The 23,139-nt window shown below is 52.2% G+C and overlaps 1 protein-coding gene across 1 annotated transcript in view; it reads right to left on the reverse strand.

The window, feature by feature from the left end:
- AHRR (aryl-hydrocarbon receptor repressor) overlaps window positions 1–22,622 on the reverse strand; it is an 84,764-nt gene extending 62,142 nt beyond the window's left edge. Inside the window, exons 1-3 of the mRNA XM_030333368.1 lie at window positions 22,521–22,622; window positions 12,862–12,934; window positions 6,412–6,593 (exon numbers count right to left, since the gene is read on the reverse strand). Coding sequence (XP_030189228.1) covers window positions 6,412–6,593; window positions 12,862–12,926 — 247 coding nt within the window. The 5' untranslated portion in view covers window positions 12,927–12,934; window positions 22,521–22,622. The remainder of the gene's footprint in view (window positions 1–6,411; window positions 6,594–12,861; window positions 12,935–22,520) is intronic.
- Between the last annotated feature and the right edge of the window lie 517 nt (window positions 22,623–23,139).

Raw genomic sequence — 23,139 nt, forward strand, 5'->3', positions numbered from 1 at the left:
ATCGAGCCCTACATCAGGCTCTGTGCTGACAGCATGGAACCTGCATGGGATTCTCTCTCCTTCTCTCTCTCTACCCCTCCCTCACTTGTGTACATGCACTTTCTCAAAAATAAATAAATAAACATTTAAAATTTCCTTTAATAAAACTCTCTTTGGGTTCTCAGCTTCATTTTGTTTTTGGTCTCTGAGTATTCCTTAATCTCCTGCTTGCCCACTGATATATTTTGACAGGTTTCAGATATTTTATCTTGCATTTTTGGCTGTTAGCAGCAAGATGACCGATTAGTTACTGGCCTGTTGTATTGTTGGAAATGGAAGAAGGCGTATATTTGGTAGCAGAATTCTCCCACTAGACTCTAAACGCCCGGGGATGGGGACCATGGTGGATCTTCTGTTTTCTTGCCTTATAACAGGTTATTAATATGGAACTCTTTCTGTCTGAAAGACTTGAGGCCCCAAGACAACAAAGTGCCAACTATACCCAAGTCCCAAAGTGAGATTCCAGGTGACCTAGGCAGGGTTACAAAGGAGGTGTCAGAAACAAGAGATGCTCAAGGATGGGAGGAGGGTCTCCTTGGAGGGTCTGTGTTGTGAGTTGCATGCCCCCACCTGTACCCTGAAGACTGGCGTCTCTCTACACTCAAGAAATCCAAAGGACAAAGGTGGGCCCTAAGGCTCCTGGTAGGCACCTGGGCTGCATCCACGTGGGAAGTGCCATCTACCAACCTAGTGGGTCTAAGGTGAGTGTTTCCTGGGGAGCAGGTAGGGTCATAATGCCCAACCACTGGCCTGGGATGTCTCAAGTCCTCCAAGAGGGTGCCTGGAGACATGAGCAGAGACTACAACAGAAGAGGCTAGAGGTACCTTCTGACACCTGAGGCTAAGAAAGGAGGTGCCAGGGACCGGCTGGAGAGGACAGAGTGCCAGTGTTACCAACCGCAGTAGAAGACCCCTCTGGGTCCCCCACTGAGCCTTGCCGGCCGGCTCATGACAATGCCAGTCATGTAGGACCTCAACGAACCCTCGCCTCTCCTCTCTGCTGCTGCTCTGAACCAGAAGGGCAGGAAACCACAGCTACCAGTGGGGCAGGACCAAGAGGAGAAGCGCCAGCCTGAGCCCCCGCCCTTCTGCCTGCTGGAGCTCCAGGTGAGGGCTGGGAGAAGGCTCACACTTGAAAGACGGATCATACTAATACCAAGCTCAGCCTGCATAGGAAGCCAACATGATGGAGTGAAGGGGTGGGGAGGGGACACTGAATTCCCTGGAAGGGACCAGAAACATCCATAGCTGCCCTGGTTCTTCCATGGGTAGTGGAGGAACCAACCAGAAAGGAGATTTGCTGGGACGGGGAGAGAAAAAAAAAAAAATCAAAGCTGTTTTGTGCTGACCCTGAGTTCTGGCTCCTTATCAGGTCTGAGCAGATGCAGGTACCAGAAGGGAGGGAGGGAATCGGTGCACAGACCAATGAGTGCTTGCTCCTCTTCCTGGAAGTAGCTAAGATATGGTAAGGTAAATAAAACAGTGCATAGAAGAATCAAGAGTGATCTGAGGAGTGCTGGGGGCCCTTCCTGCAGGGTCAGAAGCTGGTGGCCACAGACAGTAGGACAGGACAGGCACTCTATCCTGAATGACCAAGCACTAGCGTGTCTTTGCTGGAAATGCCCCAGGGAACCAATTCTGGAAGGTGTCAGTGTTGGGAAGGAAGGGGTAAGGAAGGTGGTTCCAGCAGCAGATGAGGTGAGAGGCAGCAGTGACCCGTATCCATGTGCCTGGGGGACAAAGCCCCTGGACGCTCCACATGAGAGGAGAGGGGGCAGGTCCCAACCCTCTTGCCCCCAGAAGGCCCATCTCAGTCAGCCTGGGTCCCTGTAACAAGACACCACGCACAGGCGTGTAAACGGCAGGTAAGTATTCCTCACAGCTCTAGAGGCTGAGGCCTGAGATCAGGGCACCAGCAGATTCAGTTTCTGGTGAAATCTTTCCTGGCTTCCTCAGACCAACACTAATCCTGTGGGGTCAGGTCCTCCGCAGGGCCTCATTTAACCTTAATACTCCTCAGAGGCACCATCTCCAAACACAGCCACACCGGGGTGCGGGCCTTGGTGTGTGCATTTGGAGGGATGCACAGGGCTCATCGAGAGAAGGGTAACTCTAGTGACAGCTGAAAACTGGTGCCACTCAGCTAGCTGTACACGCCTCCGTTGCTGGTCCTAAGACCATCAAGGCAAACTGCCCTCCTGACATGCTGCGCGCGGGCAAGGCCTCTCGGGAAGCTTCTGGGGCACACCCTCCTGACATGTGGGCTTCTGGACCCGCCCACCAGGTGAGCAGGGGCCAGGACTCACCCCTGCAGGGCTCCATTCGGCATGTGCAGAATCGAGCCCCACAGGCTGAGCGGAGAAAACGCAAAGGGACGGGAGGCCCAGACACGACCCATGGGCAGCACTGACCCAGGGTCGGAATCTCGACGTTCCCACAGACAGCCGAAACTGCTTTTCCACCTCCCCCTTCTCACTTCATTCTGCTTATCGCCCCTGCTGCCCTCTCTGACACTTCTCTCCACAGAGTCAGGAGCCCTGCTGATGCTCCCATCACAAGACTCACGGGATGGACACACCGTGTGGACCTTGGGTCCGTTACCTGTGAGTGGTGGTTCTCCACCACCTGAGCTTTGCTCCTCTGGCCAGCAAGTGTCCCAGACGAGCCCACACTGCAGAGCTAATGCCTGGGAGGGTGGCCGTAACCAACTACCAGGCTTGAGTGAGGAGGTGCTGGGGCTTCTCAGGCCCCACATGCTGGGGGAGCCCACCTCGAGGGTCCTGTTTGTCCTGACTTCCCCCTTTTCCTCAGCCCCCAATTTCCTATCGGGTGAACGATGAAATCCACAAGACTGGAAAATCCCAGTCTTGCATTTGAGCAGAGGGGTTGGTAACACAGAAGCACTGACTGGCCCCTTGCCTGTGCAAAAACCAGATAAAAAAAAAATTAAAAATCTGCTGCCTTTCAAAAATCCACAAAAGCCAGCACTAAAGTAAACATCACAGGCAAGTTTTCAGGCCTTATTACCATCTGAAGCTGAAATTTTCCAGGTCACATCCTTCCCAAAGGTGACATTTTATGGAAGCTTTAATGAAATTAACTCATCTATTTCTGAGTCAGGAAGTGCAGATTAAGATCCGATTTTTTGCAGCCTGACTTTTTTCTAACTCCACGGTGAAAATGAATTCGGGAAACTTTCTACGATTTCCTCTAAACTGTGCAGCTTCAAGGGGATCCCACACTTCAGAACCCTTGACAGAAACGGTGCTGTGGAGAAACCAAGTTTTGTTCTGACACCTGACTGTGACAGTGGCCAGGCAGCTGTGAGCTTTGGGCTGGCCCACCTGCTGCAGGACCTGGAGTCAGCCCTAGCTTCTCGGACAGACCTGAAGGGCGTCCGCGTGCACCAGCGGGAGGCGTGGGGTGGCAGGTCAGGAACATCACCGACCGCTAGTTAAGAGAGGCGAGGCGTGCAGGCAGATACTTGAACAGCTGCCTGAAGCCCTAGAAACAGCGGACGGGAGCCTTTCAGAGACCACCAACCCTGGCCTGGCTGGGAACAGCTGGACCCATCCAGAGAAGTGACCTGGTTCCCTCCCAACCACCCAGCCAGGAGGTCAGGTCTGCAAGGGTGTGTCAACAGGAGGCGAACCACCAACCCCACCCAGGGCAGCCCCAAACCTCCCCGAGCCGCCTAAAGAGGCCACCGTGGAAGCTGAGGTGGCCGTCCATGACAGAGGGGCTTCACGAAGGCAAGTCTGGGGACCGCGCCCTTGGTGTGGACACCTGGCTCTCCGGCACATTTTGTATGACTTTGTCGACTTACTCATCACATCACAAACCTCCTAGAAAAGCACTCTTGTCCCGCACAGCACGAAAATGTTCCAAGTCACCTCAGTGAACTGATCTTGTCACCATCGGGGCTCAGAGTGCCCACCAGACAGCCACGGGCATGAGGAGGTAGGCCCCCAGCATGGGGATAGAACCCCTGGGGCCTGGGGATGTGCCCCAGGGCAAAGCGATGGGCCCTGCGCATGGGGATAGAACCCCTGGGGCCTGGGGCTGGGGGCCCCTGGGGCTCTCAGCTTCTACTCAGAGCACAGATGCTCGGAAGAGCACCCCCAGTTACACCGGTCTTCCCATCTGCGGGCCTTTCTTGGCCCCTCACCGGAGGTCCCAGAGCCACCAAGAACCTGAAATCTAAGGTTCCAGCACTTCAAGGAGAGAGGGCCTGAGCCAGACATGTGGACACTGGGAAGGAGAATCCAGACAACAGACGTGGCTTTGAACGTGGCCAGTGAGAAAACACAGCAGCTGCAGCTATGGAGGTTGGGGGACAGGACTGCACTGCATACAGCTGGTCCTGTCACCCGAGGGCCTGGGGATACCCCAGTGCAGCTGGGGAAGGAACACAAAACCCCTCCGTCCCATGGGGAAGGGGCCCAGACCACAGCAGGGAGAATACAAGTGACTAGCAGCCCCCGCCCCTGCCCCGTCCCGAGATGTAGGACCTTGGCAGCAAGGGGCCAGAGCCTCGGACAGACTGGGGTGAGGGGCTGCCTCAGCGCAGCCTGCAGACAGCGCCTGCCCCTTGCCTCCTGTGGGAAGCCCACCAGCCCACAAGACCCTCCTGGTGACCTCCACTGAGGGCCACGCACCATTCTCTGTCACCCTACAGAATACTTCAGCGGGAGTGTTTTGTGAGCTTGGGCTCCAGCCACGGAAGTCTGGGTGACGGACCCCCAGGTGGCACCCTTTTAACCCAAAGGAAGAGTGCGAGGTTTAGTGAGGAAGACCGACCTGGGCTGAGCGCTGGGTGAGCTCCAGCCCCGGCTGCGAATCCCACGGGGCCACGTCAGGGATGGAAGGGGCAGCACGGGGATGCACAGGGGAACAGGGGAACAGGGATGCCCCAGAGGGGTCCTGGGCATGGCCAATGTGGCAGCCACCAGCCCTCAGGACCAAGCCTGGCTCAGCAGGCCACGTGGCCATCCAGCCCAGTGCACTCGGCCTCCCCATGATGACAGGCGGCCTTTCCATGATGGGACATCTCTGTGTGGCTCAGGACCAGCCCAGACTACCCACTGGGCTCCACACCCCAGAGCAGAGAGGGCACACACATGGGTGAGCCCCCAGGGTTCTGGGGTGTCAGACGGAGGTTGGGAGGGAGCTCCATGCAGAGCTCTCACACACAGAGCAGGCTCTCCGAGCCCAGTAGTGGTCAGAGGATCTGGGATTCCTGCTCCATGAGAGAAAATGGAGGCCAGCGTGTGGGGCCCTTTGGGGGGGTCAGTCGGCAAGGTGCCCAGGTGGAGTATGCACTGGGCAGAGCTGCCTGCAGGCCCCTAATGTTTCCTCATGGTGGGGTCTCTGGAGGAAGTTGGGATTGAAGGTAGGCTAAGTCCTCAAGAAAACCGCCCTCCCTCTCCTGGGGGGCTGCAGAAGGCCAGCAATGCACAGTAGCCGAGTCGCACCTCAGACGTGTCTGATTAAGGTGCGTTCGGGCCTTGCCATGATCATCTCAGGGCAAACTGTCCCCACAGGTGTGGGAGCTGGGACAGACCTGGGTTCACATCACCCGAGGACCTCAGCCCTGGCCAGCGTCCTCACTGCAGCCCAGGGTGTTTTGTGCAGCAAAATGAGGATGTGCAAAAACCGACCTCCAAAGCCTTTGGGTAGAGAGTATAGACTCTGCTGTTGGCCACAGCCCCCACCACTCCCTGGTGCCCAGACCCGCCCCTTTACACATTTGTCTTACCCACTCCCAAAGACATGTAGTAAGTTGCGATTTGGTAAGAAGTTCAGACTTAATTCGGGACGATGACGGCAGTCATGGGCCCTGAAACAGCGTGGTGACAGCCACATTTCTTTACCAGGAACTGAGCCAGGACACGTGGAGAATGAGGCCTGGTTGGGAGCATCAGATATAGGAGAGCACCCATCCCCAGCTACTGCAAGGGACTGACACACCAGGGACCCCTTGCGCAGAGGGGCTGGTGCCTGGCTGGGATCACAGCATCCCCGGGACAGACAAAGCAACAACACGGAAGGATGGCCACCCAATAGTGACACGGGCTAATGGGGGAACACGGCCTCCTGAGCTCAGCCCTGGTCCTGCTTCCCCACAGAGAGGATCTGCCTGGTCCTCTGAAGCCCTGAGGCCGTGGGGAAGCTGAGCAGGGGGAGGGCCAGCCCCTGAGCCTTGCACAGAGCTGCCCTGGGTCATCAGCACTCAGTGCCCGCTCCTCTAAATGATTACCCAAGACAGGGTGCAAACTGGTCCATCCCAGTAAAGCGGGGTGGGCCCGGGTGAGACCGAAGCGAGCCCAGGTGACACCCAGCTGAGCACAGATGGACAGAAGAGAGTCCTACCTTCAAAGAAGCTCTTCACCCTGAGGTAGCTGACGCTGAGACGCAGGACGGAAAGCTTGTCCAGCTTAGACACGATGTCAGGAGGAAGCGGAAGCAGGCTGGCCAGGTGGTCCAGCTCGGCGTTGAGGCGGTCCCGGTGCCGCTTGGACGGGTTTGACTTCTCAGCCCCCGTGGCCGGCCTCCTGCAGGGAAGCAAGCGCCATCAGACTCGGGGTTTCCCGCCAGGGGCCGTCACCCCATGGAGCACACACCTGTCCCCAGAAGTGACCTTATGGCGTGGATCAGCTTCTAAGTGAGAAAAGGTGCTGAAAAGGACAAAAGGCTCCTGATACTGTGCATACGAGGAAGCTGGGATCCATTACCAGGAAGGGCGCTCAGAGACAGAGAGCAGGTCTCCTTGGACACAGCTGCAGGCAAGCTGTGTGGCTCCAGCACATTTCCTGACCTCTCTGTGCTAACTTTTCCCCAAGTGTGAGGAGGATCCCTGGCCCCAGGCTGCATGTGCTCAGCCTCTTCCAGGCTTTTCTTAAACGCAGGACCTTTTCAGGACCTGCAGTCCAGGTGTGACTGATGCTTCTGGGCCTCAGTTTCTCCTCTACACAGCAGGGCTGAACGGGTCCGAGGAGGGGGTAACAGAGGACCCTTGGGCACCTGGGCGCTGTCCCACCCGCCCTTCTGAAGCCCTGACGTCATGGGCTGTGCCTCTGTGAGGTGGCTGGTGGCCTGGGTTCCATTTCCCTTTGCCCCACAACAGATCTGCTCTCCCCCACAAGGGGGATCCCCCTGCCCAGGGCTTCCCTGTCCACCATCCTGGTAGAGGGCAGAGCTGGCCTCCCTCATCTGACCCTCTTACCACCCCCCCCCCCACTGCCGGATGACAGTCCCTCTCCTCTGACCCTAACCGCCCTCACAGAAACAGCTCTATACAGGCCCTTCCTAAACATCACCCACATCAAAGCATCTGAACCTAAAGTGGCAGCCAGAGTTGGGTGGAGAGGCGGCAGGGGGAGGGGCTGTTGGCGCTGGACCCAGGTTGCCTGGCTCCCAGGGCCAACCCTCCCTGGGGTCATGGCACCTGGGAGGCTGGAGGGCTCCCGTTTTTAGGGGCTGAGGTCTCTTTTGTCTAGGAGTTCCTATTTGTCCCTGTGTGTTCACTTACAAGTGTGGTGAGACCCAGCAATCCGTCTGTCAGGAGGGGCCCGCAGCACAAACCTACTTTGCAGAGTCTGAGGGCCCCTGGCCACAAAAGCACAGAGAAGCCTGATGCCCCGATCCCAGGGGCCACTTCTTTGTTTGCTTTGAGGTACAATTCACACAACACTAGCTTTTCAAAATGTACATTCACCTCTGTCAAGTCCCAAACATCTCATGGCTCCAGATGAAACCCTGTACCCATTCAGTAGTTTCTCCCGGTCTCCCTCCAGCACCCCTGGCAACCACAAGCTGCCTTCTGTCTCCACGGCTCTGCCTGTTCTAGACATTCCACACACGTGCAGCCACACAGTGTGAGACTTTTCACGTCTGGCTTCTTCCACCTGGCATCATGTCTTCAAGTAACTGTGGTGCAGCGTTTATCAGGACCCCACTCCTTCTTCTGGGTGAATAACACTCCGTCGTGTGGATGGACCACATTTGCTCACCTGTTCACAACTCGATGGAAGTCTGGCCAGCTTTCACTCGACGGACATCGTACCCAATGCCGTATGACCCTAAGACCCTGCTCACACCTAATTTTCAGTTCTCTCAGTGCACGCCCGGGAGTGGACAGCCGGGTCGGTGTGGTCACTCCACTTCACCTTCTGAGGAGCTGCCAGACTAGCGGCTGCACCCAAAGACGTCACCACCAGCACCAGGTGAGGGTTCGGCGCTCCACACCCTCATGGACACATCAGTTTCCTTTTTCTGTAGAACAGCCATTTTCGCAGGCGTGAAGGAGTGCCTCGCTGCGGTCTGACTGGTATTTTCCTTAACGGCCAGTAATGGTCACCCTTTCACATGCTTGTTGGGCGTCTGTGTGTCTTCTTTGGAGAAATGTCTCCCCAAGTCCTTTGCCCATTTTTCAACTGGGTTGTCTTTTTAATGTTGAGTTGTAGGAGTTCTTTATATTCTTGACAGAAGCCCTTTATCAGATACATGATTTACAAATATTCCTCCTATATCTTTGCTTTTCTCACTTTCTGCTGTTTTTCTTCCTTAATGAGGCATATGCCCCCAAATCACTCATGCTGCTGGGCAAAATTTAAACCGGCAGGAGGCCTGGAGATAAACTCAGCAGCTCCAGTGTGGGCTGGCACCTGCTGGCTAGAGCAGAGCCCCCCACCCCCACCCCAGTCAGTGAAAGACACCCGAGGCCTCCCCAGAGACACAGGAGCACTCAGGGCAGGTGTGAGGGTCAGAGAAGGGGAGACGGTGGGAGACCGGCAGGTGGCCCCTGCTGAAACCTCACCTCTGTGCAGGGCTGGGGGGGGGGAGCTGCTCCCCTGTCTCCCCAGACAGCCTGTGCCTGAAGATGAGCTGGGCCATGATATTTCTCCTACCCCTGCCCTCTTGGGGCACCTGTGGGAGGGACACTAGCCTGCTGGAGAAATGGGCGTTGGAAGAGCCCCTTCAAAGTTTCTCACAATACTGGCTGTCCCGTGATGCATCTCCGCCACCCCATTCCCCAGTCCCATGGGCCAGAGCAGGAACCACCCCACCCCACGCCCACGGGCACGAGAGGGAATGGGGGTTGAGGGGCTTCAGGCTCAGGCCCAGGGGCATGTGGAGTAAGTTCCAAGTCCCCGGGCAGAGACTCAGCAGGTGACAGGGGACAAGGACCAGTGCCATTAGCACAGGGATAGTTCAGGCTCAGATGGAAGAGAGCCCTGGCACCAAAAATATAGAATACCTGGCGTACATTCGGCAATGCTCCCCTGAACTGATGTGTAGATTCAATGTAATCAAATTAAAATTCCAACAATGCTTTTTATAGGAACTGACACACTGATTCTAAAACTTACATGGAAACGCAAAGGACCAACAATAACCAATGAAATAGCAAAATCGGGGGACCTATCCTTTTGACTTTAAGCCTGTCATAAATCTACAATGTTCCAGATGGCTTGGTATTACAGAAAAGATAGAAATATAGAACAAGGGAACAGAGTAAGGAGTCTAGAAATAAACCCACCGATTTTGGACAATTCATTTGATGAAGATACTATGGTAGTTCAAGGGAAAGGAAGTCCTTCCAATAACGGGGCTGGTCAACTGGAAACCCATGAAAACAGGTGAACACCAACTGTCACCATACATAATCCCCCCAAATTAACTCAAAGTGGGTCACAGACCTAAATCTATAGCCTATTATAAAACTTTACGGGGCGCCTGGGTGGCTCAGTCGGTTAAGCGTCCGACTTCGGCTCAGGTCATGATCTCGCGGTTCGTGAGTTCGAGCCCCGCGTCGGGCTCTGTGCTGATGGCTCAGAGCCTGGAGCCTGTTTCCGATTCTGTGTCTCCCTCTCTCTCTGCCCCTCCCCCGTTCATGCTCTGTCTCTCTCTGTCTCAAAAATAAATAAACGTTAAAAAAAAAAAAACTTTACAAGAAAATACATAAGATCTTTGAGACCTTGGGATAGCCACAGGACTCTTAGAATACACACGTACACTCAAACTCATAAAAGAAAAAAATGGGTAAGTTGATCTTCATCAATATCTTTTAAATGTCTTTTGAAAATCACCATTAAGAAAATGAAAGGGGGGAGCCTGGGTGGCTCAGTCAGTGCTGCGTGCGACTCTTGATCTCAGGGTCATGAGCTCGAGCCCCATGCTGGGCATAGAGATTAGTATTTATTTATGTATGTATGTATGTATGTATGTATTTATTTATTTATTTATGAAATTTATTGTCAAATTGGTTTCCATACAACTCCCAGTGTTCATCCCAACAGGTGCCCTCCTCAATACCCATCACCCACCCACCCCTCCCTCCCACCCCCGATAAACCCTCAGTTTATTCTCAGTTTTTAGGAGTCTCTTACGTTTTGGCTCCCTCCCTCTCTAACTTTTTTTTTTCCTTCCCCTCCCCCATGGTCCTCTGTTAAGTTTCTCAGGATCCACATAAGACTGAAAACATATGGTATCTGTCTTTCCCTGTATGACTTATTTCACTTAGCATAACACTCTCCAGTTCCATCCATGTTGCTACAAAAGGCCATATTTCATTCTTTCTCACTGCCATGTAGTATTCCATTGTGTATATAAACCACAATTTCTTTAATGTTTATTCACTCTTGAGAGAAAGAGTGTGAGTGGGGCAGGGGCAGAGAAAGAGGGAGGCACAGAATCTGAAGCGGGCTCCACACTCCGAGCTGTCAGCACAGAGCCCAACGTGGGGCTTGAACTCACGAACCACGAGATTATGGCCTGAGCTGAAGTCAGACGCTCAACTGACTGAGCCACCCAGGCGCCCCTAGAGATTACTTTTTTAAAAAAGAAAATGAAATGAAAAGGTAAGCCATAGATTGGGGGAAAATGTCCACAAGAACTTGTATCCAGAATATGTAAGGCAGTTTTAAAACTCAGTAAGAAGACAGCAGAGAAGATATGTGGATGGCACACAAGCACATGAACAGACGCCCAGCGCCCGTGGGGAACGAGGCAGATCAAGCCGTGTTGAGGCGGCACCACCGCCCATCGGGGACCTGGGTAGAAGGCAGAGGACCGAGAGCCCCTGCGCGCTGCCGGCAAGCAAGACGGCGCAGCTGCTCTGGAAAACAGCTTGGTGGTTCCCTAAAAGTGAACACACATCTGCTGAGTCAAAATCCCACTCCTAGGTATTTACCCCAGAGAAATGAAAACATCCATCCACACAAAGACTTGTGTGTAAACATTCGTGGCAGCTCTGCCCGCAACGGCCCAAACCTGGGAAGCACCTGAATGTCCATCTGCAGGTGAGTAAACGAAGCGGTGCGTCCAGACCCTGGAGCACTACTCGGCAGCAAACAGGAGCACGCTCCGTGCACACGAAGTGTGGATGGGCCTCAAGATCAGGCTGAAGGGAAGAAGCCCAACAAAATGGTGTCTGATTCCACTCGCAGAAGACTCCAGAGATGCAAAGCAGGCTACGGCACAGAGCACGTCAGGGTTGCCTGGATGGAGGTGGAGGCAGGGACCGCAAGCACACAGGACACTCTGGGTACGATCCGAGTGTCGGTGACCTTGATTTTGGTGGTGTTCCATGGTGCATACAGCTGTCAACCCGACCAGACTGCACATTTAACCACGTGCAGTGCCACAGCCTTCAGTTACAGCCCAATAAGGAAAAAGATGCAAGTGACCAACACCTCCAGGGGCCGTGGTGCCGTTCCTTACTCAACGTGACTGTGTGCTCACCAGAATGAACCCTGTCTAGCACACACAAGCAGGACTCAGCCCCACCACTGCCCCGCCCCGGACCCAGTCGTGGAAACACTCAGCCGCCTCCTGCCTCACCCTCCACTTGCAGAGCCCAGGAGGCCCGCGGTGGCCACACAACCAGCTCAGGTGACAAACTCACTTTCCGAAGCCCCGCCCCTCAAGCCTTTGTTGCCTATCCTTGGGCGGGGGCCTCTCACAGAACCCTGCAGCCACCAGGGCCCAGAGGGGCAGCCTGGGTCACAGAAACACAGGCCCAAACACAGAGCCTTATATATACATGCTCACACTGACTCAAACAGAGCTATATTACACACACACACACACACACACACACACACACACACACCAGAAACCCAGCCAACAGTGCACACACTGCAGGACCCCCTTGGAGGAGCCAGAGGCAGCCGCTGGGCTCTGGGAACCACACCTGCTGGCCTCACAGCAGGGCAGTCCCAAACCCCTGCCGCAAAATTCATACCTTGTTGTCCTGAACACCTTTGGGCTGCTGGCGGGACTGTGAACACTGGTGTTGTGTCCAGGAGGTGAGGGTCACAGGTTCCTTTCTCTACTCTGTAAACCTCCTGGAGGCCCACAGGCAGGGGGACAAGCCCCACAGTGTCCTTCATGTGCGGCAACGCTCGCAGGGGCTGTGGGTGTGTCCTTGCGAGGACAGGTTTCACCAGGGCAGGGAGGAGATCTGGTGCTCACCAAAAACCATGGTGACATCTCGGCCCCCCGTGTTGACTTCTAGCTGAAAGGTGTCACTCAGCTTTGCCTTGTCTTGCCTTGCCATCAAAGTTAGGAAAGCAGCCCAAAGTCGCTAAGAAAGGCAGCAGTGGGTTTCCAGCTGCGCAGAGAACCCACAAAACACCCGCCAGCCCCAGGCGCTGGGTCTCATGCTGTTTCTGCAAGCCCCTCTACCCATCAGAAAGACTCAGCAAAACCTCTCCCTCATTCACTTTATTCCTAAAATTCACTCCTTTCAATGAAAATGCAAATACGTTCCCCCTTCATCAGGAACAATCAGCAAAAACAGAAGATGTGATACTTTACTGTTTCTGAATGGGCTTCCTTCTTTTCCTTCCAGCATACATGCACTCCCCTGGTGGAATCATCATTTCTGGCCCTAAAAAAGGGGGGGGGGAGCATAAAGTTTGTTATGTTGAAGAGAGCCCAGTGCCCGTATGACTCCCCAAACCACCAAAGGCAGCAGCATCGGCCAAGGTCGGCTGTGTCTCTAATCAAGGAGTCAACACCGAGCCCACGCTGGGGGTCCCACTCCTCCTTGCCAACTGGACAAGACCCAAGGTGATTCTGGCACAAAGCCTGCCCACGTGAACCACTCACACCCCCTCTCACTCAGCAGGAAGGTGTTCAAGGGCCACGCGAGGACACACAGCCCTGACCATAACATCTCCCCTTGACCGGCAGCATCATGGTCCCCCAGCCTGACCTGAGGATCTCAGTCACTACACTCACACAGAGAATAGCCCTCCACTCTTGCACCTGGCTCAGAAAGTTAAATATCCTGAGCCTGTCCTCAGAAAACAGAAGCTGTTCCACAGGCATCCAGGAGCAGGAGACACAGCCAGGGTCCTAAGGAACAGTTTGCTGTGTCAGGGCTCTCATGGGGCTGTTTCCCTGGCAGGAGCCGCAATGCACCCTCTCTTGGTGGAGTTTGTGGTGGGTCTTCTTCCTCTTTCCATCCCTCCCCTTTGTGGCCTTGCACTTCTGAGCCAACAGCCTTCCTCTTTTGTATGTAAAGTCTCGCACTCAGCTCCATAGCCCTGGACTCCACTTCAGCCACTAACTCACGGCTGCAGCCCAGCTGAACACACCCACCAGCCTCCACCAGCAGTGCTGGACATGGCGCCTGTATCTGAGAGTAGGTCCTTAAGGAGTAGCCCAAGACCTGTGTCCCAAGGCTGGTCAGTTCACCCATCACCTCAAGAAGGGCATCAAAATCTTGATTCTTCCATGCAGTGGGCTATCTGAACCCTCATAAACATCCTGTGCAGTGACCACTCATTGCTAGGCACTGGGCGAACAGAGTCGGAGAGTGGGTTAAGAGCCCTTGCCTGGCCTCAAGAAGAGGTAGGCCCAACACACAATGTTCACCCTGTGTGTGAAGTGCCATGAGAACATTGGAAATGTGTAACAAATGTGCTTTAAATATAAGAAACACACTTTGAATATAAAGATATAGGCAGGCAAAGTAAGTGGAGAGGAAAAGATATGCCACGCAAACAGGAATCAGAAGAATCTGGGATAGTTATGTGAGTAAGACAAGATGTAACCAGGGACAAGGACGGATATCGCATGAAGACATAGCAATCCTACATGTGTATGCATCTATAAAATATGTGGAGCAAAAATGAATAAAACTGAACAGATAATTCGTCAGAGACGTCAACACTCTTGTCTCAGTAATCAATACAATAAGTAAACCGAAAATCGGGAAGGATTTAGAATACCCAAACAGTAACAGACTTGAACTGCAGAACTCTCCACCCAACGACAGCAGAGTGTGTATTCTGTGTACATGGAGCATTCATCAACATAGACCAAATTCCAGGACTTAGAACAATCCTGAACAAATTTAAAAGTATAGAAATCATACAAAGTATGTTCTGTGATAATAATGAGATTAAACTAGAAAGATATATGGAAAATTCCTAGATATTTTGAAAGCAACATGCTTCTAAATAACTGTGGGTCAAAGAGAAGGTGTCAAAGAAATTTAAAGTATTTTGAACTTAATTAAAATGAAAACACAACATACCAGATTTTGTGGGACACGGCTGAGCAATACTTTAATGGAAACTGACAGTATTAAGTATTTATATTAGAAAAAAATAAAAGATCTCAAATATTTTGAGCTTCCAATTTAGTAACTAGAAAAAGAGCAAATAAACCCAAATCAAGCAGAAGGACAGAAATAATAAAGAAGAAAAATCAATGAAACTTAAATAGAATAAGAGAAAAATTGATGAAATCAAAAGTTGGTTCCTTGAAAAGATCAACAACATTGATACACCTCTAGCCAGACTGGTCAAGAAATAGAGAAGACACAAATGACCAAAATCAGGATGAAAGAGGGGTCATCACTACAGATCCCACAGGCATTAGAAAGAAAATTAGAGTATATGACAAGGAACTTACTTGTATCCCCCCAATTCCATATGTTGGAGCCTTAATCCTGCATTGGAAGGGGTGCCTTTAAGGAAGTGATTAAGGTTAAATGAGGTCGTAAAAGTGGAGACCTGACCTGTTAGAACTGTTGCCCTTATAAGAAGAGGAAGAGACACCAGGGGTCTCTCTTCACTATCTGTACAGAGTCATTGCAAACCAAGAAGAGAGCTCTCACTGGAAACCAAATCTGAAGCTTTGGGAAGGTCATGGAGAAGACGTGACTGCCAGCTGAACTGTGAGCTGGACCCAGGTACTAGGAAGGTACTCATCCCCTCCTCTGTCCTTGGATGTGGGTTCCACTCAACTTTCCCGCGCCCAGAGGCCGGTCCAAGGACACAGCCTTGAGTCGGGGATGTTCTGTTGAGAACACATGCAAAGTATACATGGCTGAGCCCAGTTACGACCTCTTTATAAGCTTTTAAGATATAGCCAGTGAGTATGGGATCTACTCATCTTTCTGCCATCTGAGACAAGCTTTCATATGTAAGTTCTCTTTGCTTATTAAAACTGCCACCTACCGACCTGGGAGTGGCTGCCTCTTTCTTGGTCTCTCCTTGCCCTCCATAAACAGGGGCTAGTTTCAGAATACACCTAGGAAGTTCCCGAGGAGTTTGCAAAACCACCAAGCAGGCACCTGGATCTTGGACTCCCAGCATCCAGAACTATGAGGAATAAATGTCTGTGGTTTAAGTCACCCAATCTATGTATTTTGTTATGGCAGCCCAAGCAGACTAAGACAAACACTATCTCCACAAATCCAACAATTTAGAGAAAACAGACCAGCTCCTTGAAAAACACAATCTACCAAAACTCACTCAAGAAAAAAACTGTTTGCTCTGGTCCTACATCTATTCCAACAACAAACAAACAAACAAACAAACAAACAAACAAACAACAATAACAACCAAAAAACACCTAGGCCCAGATGGTTTCACTCGTAAATTCTACCAGTTAAAGAAAAGAGTAATAATACCAATTCTCTGCAAACTTTGGAAGAATATTGAAATTAAAATTGAAAATTGAAAACTCATTTATAAGTTCAACATTACTCTGATACAAAAACCAAAGACATTTCAAGAAAACTACAGACTGATATCTCCCATGAACACAGACACAAAAATCCTCAATCAGATATTAGCAAATGGAATCCAGCAAAACAAACAGGGCAAAACATCACCACAAGTGAGGGTTATCCAAGAATTCAAGGCTGCTTCAACATCCAAAAATTGATCACTGTAATTCACTACATTAATAAACTAAAGAAAAAATACATATGACCATCTTACACATGCAAAAAAGGTATTTAACAAAATCCAAACCCATTCATAACAATGAAAAACTCTCATCAAGCTAGGAATAGAAGAAAACTTAATTACTCTAATAAAGGGCATCTACAGAAATGCCTACACCAGCGTTACAACCCACAGCGGGAAACTGAGCTTGTCCTCTGAGTTCACAGGCACAGCCCTTCATTTCCCTTCCTACCCTGTGCCACATGTGTGTCCTAGTCAGGGCAATAAGGTGAGAAAAAGCAATGCCAGAACATTGGGAAAGGGAGAGACAGAACTCTATTCCCAGACAACACAACTATACATACAGAAAATTCCAAAAAGTTTACTAAGGTAAATGTCTTGTAATAATTGAGTTCAGCAAGGTCAAAGGGTAAAAGGACAAGATACAAAAGTCAAGTGTGTTTCTGTAGAGTAGCAATGAACAATCAGAACACAGATTTTTAAACAGCAGTACCATTTATAATAGCACCAAAATAAAAATGAAATACTTAGGTATTTCAAGAAGTTCACTATGTGTATAACTGGGCTCTAAAGAGTAGGAGGTTATAGAAGGCGACAGAAAGAAATTTAATAAATAGTAACAATTTGTCCAAACATAATATAAACTTACGGATTTAAGAAGGTCAGTAAGTTCCAAGCACAAAAACATTTAAAAAAATTACAGCAAGGCCAGTCATAATCAAATTGCTCATAACCAGTGATATATAGAACAATGTTAAAAGCCACCAGAGAAGATGGCCATCAGGTACAGAGAAACAAAGGTAAGAACGAAAGTGGGTGCTTCATCAGAAAAGCGTAGAGACTACGTCTTTAAAGCACGGAGAGAAAAACCCTGAAACTTAGAATTCCACACCGTTTGAACATAGCTTTCAAAACTGAAGGCTAGAGACTTTTTCAGACATACAAAAGCTGAAAGAATTCACTGCCAGCTGACCCACACTATAAGAAATGTGAAAGGGTGTCTTCAGGCCAAAGGAAAATGATACCAGATGGTAACATGGGTCTACAAAATGGAACAGGAGGCACAGAAAACAGGAACTGCTGGGTACAAAACCAAGGTTTGTTCTTACTATTTAAATGTCTTCAAAAGATAACTGTTTAAACAGCAATGATAACAAGGTATCGTGGGGTTTATAACATATGTAGCTGTCAGGGCAACTGTAGCAACTATAGCGCCTGGGCCAGGAGGGGAAGATTGAAGGACCCTGGGGCAGGCTCCTATGCTGTTGTTCCCTAGGAGGTACACTCGTCCTCAAAAGTTGTGCAGGTATCCATTTATTGCCTCCAGGCTCCAAATCCACCCCTCCTTGCTCGTTCTGCACGCATGGCAGACCCTTCAAGCATTTCTTCTTTATATAGCACGGTATGGCCCCTGCCAGCAGAGGCCCCGGAGGGACTTTGCAGGAATAAGGGGCTTCTGGTCCCAGGGTTTTAGATTTTCCTTTGCTCCGGTTCACCACCACCAGAGGTGGAGAAACTCAGTGACCTTCTCCACCATCCACGGGGCTGAACTATACCCTCTCCAGGCCCGAGGGACCATGTCCGAGGGCATGCTTTCAGCATGCTCTCTCTGCCAGCCCTGGAGTACCCTCAGAGTCGTCTTGTCACCCTTACAGCCACTCCACCGTTGTAGACATTTCTTCCTCAAAGTCTCTCAGTTCAAACAAGAAGTTAAGTTAAAAATACAAAAAGCTGATTTTTAAAAGTTACATACTAAAAACATGACTTGTCAGGGATTTGTTCCTATGTAATCAGGGAGTCCAAGTGAGACTGGATGATTCGACGTTGATAGCTGCCCATCTGTGCTGGTTGATGAATAAGTTGGGCTCATCATAAAATTCCCTCCCTTTTCGTCAAAGATTTGAAATTCTCCATAAGAAAAGGTTTTTAAAAAGCATTAAAAAGAAGCAAAATGTGGCACAGGAGCAGACAATCTGCGGTGCCAAGGCCGTTCAACGGGGAGAGAAGAGTGTCTTCAGCAAAGGGGTAAACCGAGTGCCCACATGCAAGAGGATGAAGTTGCTTCCTGCCTGACACCATATGAAAAACCAGCAAAATTAAAGAGCTAAGTGTAAGAGCACAAATTATAAAATCCTCAAGGATAACATGGGGCTCTAGCTTCATGACTTTAAATTTGGCAACAGATTCTTAGATATGTCACCAAAGGCACAGATAAAAAAGTTAAAAAAAATACATGGGACTCCATCAAAATTAAAAACCTGTGCTTCAGAGGACACAGTGAAAAGACAACCCACAGAATGGGAGAAAGCGTTTGCAAATTATGCATCTGATAAGTCTACTATTCAGGACATATAAAGAATTCTTACAACTCAACAACAACAAAAAGACAAACAGTACAATTAAAATTGGGCAAAGGACTTGAACAGACATCCAAAGAAAATATACAAATGGCAACAAACACATGAAAAGATGCTCCACATCATTAGTCACTAGGGAAATGTCATCAAAGCCACAAGGAGACAGCATTTCACTCCCCACTAGGATGGCTACCAACAAAACAAAGGGAAAATGGCAAGTGTTGGTGAGGACGCGGAGCGACTGGGACACTGTGGCTGCTTCTGCCAATGGAAAATGGTACAGCTGCTGTGGGAACTAGCGCGCAGTTCCCCGAAGGGTCAGAGTTACCACACACCCCAGCAAGCTCCACTCCTAGGTATAAGTTCAAGAGAATTGAAAACACACATTTAAACAAAATCTGGCACACAAACGCTCATAGCTTCATTATTCACAAATAGCCAAAAAGTGTAAACCACCCAAAGCCCACCAACTGATGAACAGATAAACGAAGCGTGGTCTACGCACACAGCCACATAAAGGAATGGGGTTCTGATGCGCACCGCCACACAAATGAGCCACGAAGATACACGAGAGAAGACAGACACAAAGGGTCATGTATCGGTTCCACGTGTAAGGAATGTCCACACCAGGCAAACCCATAGACAGAAAGTAGGGCAGTGGTTGCCAGGGCTGGGAGGAAGGAATGGGGAATGACTGTTTAATGGGTGCAGAGTTTAACTTGGGGCGAAGAAAATGTTTTGGAAGCAGACAGAGGTGGTAGGTGCCCAACTTTGGTGATATGCTAAATAAATGCACTGAACAATACATTTTTAAATGGTTACTTTTAGGTTATGCGAGTGTTAACTCAACGAAAAGCACAACACAAATCTATATGCAAACACAGGTGGAGTTTTCAGAGTGGAGAAGTGGATAGAGCACACTGAAAATGTCTGAGGGTGTTCTGCACAGAGGGAGCGGACAATGGGTGGGAGCTGCAGGGCCCTGGGGGACGGATGTACTTTTCTGGGCTGCCAGGGATGAAGTGGGCAGGTACAGGAGCGCTCTGGAGCGTGTGCAGGGATGTGGCCTGGCGGCTGCAGGCTTCAATACAAACGGATGGACGGGTGCTTTGGCCTTCTCAGCCTCACCCTGTGCCACGGCCACCATGCGTGCACTTCTCTGGGAAGCCAGGTCGGGCCTTCAGTGGCTGGAGGCCAGAGGGCAAGGTCATCATCCCAGGCCTGGCCCCAGCTTAGGGGGACAAAAGGCCAGGGATGTTTCCTTGCACCCGGAGAGGGGCCAAGCACTCGACAGCCCACACAGCCACCCGTGAAGCCAAAGGTGAAGGCGAACCGGGGCGCCTGGGTGGCTCAGTCGGTTGAGTGTCCGACTTCAGCTCAGGTCATGATCTCACACTCCGTGAGTTTGAGCCCCGCGTCGGGCTCTGTGCTGACGGCTCGGAGCCTGGAGCCTGCTTCCGATTCTGTGTCTCCCTCTCTCTCTGCCCCTCCCCTGCTCATGCTCTGTCTCCCTCTGTCTCAAAAAAATAAATAAAAACATTAAAAACATTTTTTTTAAAAAGGTGAAGGAGACCCCATCCCCAGCATCACCATTCCGCAAATGAGCCCCAAGCCAGGAGCAGGGATGGTGTGGGGGGTGGAGGAGATGACAGAGAAGATGAGGAGGGGGCCAGGGACACTCCTATGGGGGGTGGCACTGACCCCCTAGTTATCCTTCACCCACAGCCCTCTTCCCCAAAGCAGAAGCTGGGACAGGATCCAGGCCCCGTCTTGCACACTGCCTGCCCGCCCCACAAAGCCACATTCTCCCTCCATGTCTCCATCTCAGCATTCAGAATGACCCCCAAAACACAGGTTACGGCAAAAAGCAACAACCAAGGGCAGATAAAAGTCTCCAGGCACCACCCCCATTGGGGTCTGTGTGGAAGAAATTAAAGGAGTCGGCCCATTGACACCACCCCCCACAGAACTCGCTGGAAAAACCACAGTTTGGGGTTCCATCTGTGCTGAGGTTTCTGCCCTAGGAACCCAACATATAGGAAGTGGATAGTATGGCCGTAGGTTGCTCCATTTTACTAAATACGTGCCCTCTCCTCAAAAAGATGAAGCCTGCTTGGGATAGGACCAAACTCCTTGAAGAAATGCCCCTCTGAGGCAAGACACAGGTCTCTCTGCCTCAGATGCAGGTGACAGACGCCTTGTCAGTCAGCAGGGGAGGGGGAAGGCAGGAGACCCTCCACACTGGGCTCCTTGTGGCCTGCGGTTGGCCTGGACCAGGGTCTTTTCTGCAACCATGGTCATTGCTGGGGTGGGAGGTGGCCAGAAGCCTGGGCACCACAGGGGAACCCGCGGGTGGGAGCTGGGCCCAACACGGTGGTTTGTGGACCTTCCATCGCTGCTAAGCTCTGAGCTGACTGTGGGTTTCTTTGGAGAAACCTGAGCTTTTATGAGAATTCTTCTCTTATGGTAAAAGCAATGGCTGTCCCCAAATTAAAACCCCTCCCCATGCAGTGGTGCCCCATCACCCCTGTCTGGGTGTGTGTCCCCAGCCATCTTTCCACAGGCACACAGTGCTGCTGAACTGCACCAGGAGGTCTGAGTCCAAACTCCAGCAGTTACCAGCAAAGTCCTCATCATAAAGGAGGTGAGTGCCAGCCACAGGCCGCTGCAGGGCCGCTGCTGACGACACAGCCTCCCATGCCGGGCTGCTCTGCCTGCTAGCCTCCCACCAGGAGTGGAGACAGCCTGCACATCAGCACAGGGTCTCCTCTTAATGGTGGGTGCTAAGAGCGCCACCATGACAGGGCTCCCATCCGGGAGCCTGCAGAAGCCAGACATGATCCCTAATGGCGGATGTTGGGTGGAGGCTGTCCAGGCTTAGGGGCCGGCCTCTACCAGAGGCTGTCTGAAGACTGCCCTCAGTGAGTCAGGCTGCTGACCAGGCCAAGAAAAGGCCGGGTACACAACGGTCAAGGATCCAGAGCTTGGGGACAGATGTCCCAGGCACACACTTAAGCACCCCCTTTTGCGTCAAGCCCCTCAAGGACTAGCTACGGCTGGTCAAGCAGAGGCCACGCGTAAGTAGGGGCTTCCCCCCACCCCCCATGAGATACCTGGGACAGCCAAAGCTGAAGGCCCACTGGGCAATTCCAAAGGGGGAAGATGCCTCCAGCCCCAGCCCCTGGACACAGAGGAGGGAGGACCCAAGAACAGAGCTGCCCAAGGCCTCTGACCTCCGACCCTGACCCGTCACCTGCCCCTGAGGGTGGCCCCTTGCCCAACTGGAGTCACAGTGGGAACAACAGGGTCGGGAGGTCCCTGATGGTCTGTGCTGGGCCCACAGTCTGGGATTTTTGACCACTCGAATTAAGACTTTTGGGGAAAAAACCTTTCTTGGTGCCGCTAACCGAAACCGAGCGAATTCCTGGAACACGGGCCCTTCCGCTCTTCCCAAGTGTGAGCACCAACGCTGGTGCTCCCGCCCGGAAGGAGGGCGTCAAGCTGCGCCGCCCCAGCTCCAAGGACCCCCACCTCCGGCCTCCTCCACTCGCCGCCCTGGGGAGGGCTGGGGGGGGGGGGGCAGGGCGAAGCCCCCTGCCAGCATCTGCCCAAAAGAGCTACTGAAAGAAACTGGACCGAGAGCAAAGGGCAATTAGCCCCCCACCCGGCCCCAAGGCGGTGGGTCACAGGCAGGAGCTTCGATCCACTGCTTGCGGGGGCGGGGGGACCGAGAGGCCACGAGCAGGGGCCACGAGCAGGGGCAGAGGGTCGGCTTCCCTCAAACGTCCCGTTTCCATTTTCAGTTAAGAAGTGGCCGGTCGGACCCCACGGCCCACGGCGGCGAGGATGGGGCGGCAGGAGGGCAGAGCGGGGCCAGCGGGGCCAGCGGGGCGCGCCCCTGCGCACTTACCCGGGCCGGGAGCTCTGGTGGCGCGGCTGCCGGCGCTCGCATCTCGGGGACCCGCAGCGGCCGCGGCTGCGGAAGGACGGCCCCACCCCGGCACGCGAGCCGCCCCGCCCCGCCCCGCGGCCCAGCGGACCCGGGAGGCGGCAGGGGGCGCGCGCGCGCATCGCGTCCCCGAGGTCTGTCCAGGACTCCGGCCGCTCAGGGGTGCCCTGTGCCCTTCGAGGCCCCTGTGCTCCCCTCGGGAGCCGCAGACTCTACTCACCGCCCCCAGTCACGCGTCCCCACCCACCTGCTCCCTCGGAGGCAGAGCCGGCACCTGCGCTGCAGAGAAGGGGGGCCCAGGCTCCCCTCCCCTCCCCCCCCCCCTCCTGCGGCCTCGGTCCTGCGGTAATGGCGAAGAATCAAAAGGACTAAAAAGTTTTATGAACTGTAGGGGCGCCTGGGCGGCTCGGTGGGGCAAGTGTGGGACTCCGGATTTCAGCTCAGGTCACCATCCCAAAGCTGGGGCGTTTGAGCCGGTCATGGACTCCACGCTGATTGGATTCTCTCCCTCTCTCTCTCGCTCTTAAAATCAATAAACATTTGTTTTTAAGTTTTACAAACTATAAAATATTAACATAAT

The sequence above is a fragment of the Lynx canadensis genome, chromosome A1 (genome assembly GCF_007474595.2).
Source record: "Lynx canadensis isolate LIC74 chromosome A1, mLynCan4.pri.v2, whole genome shotgun sequence".
NCBI lineage: Eukaryota > Metazoa > Chordata > Mammalia > Carnivora > Felidae > Lynx > Lynx canadensis.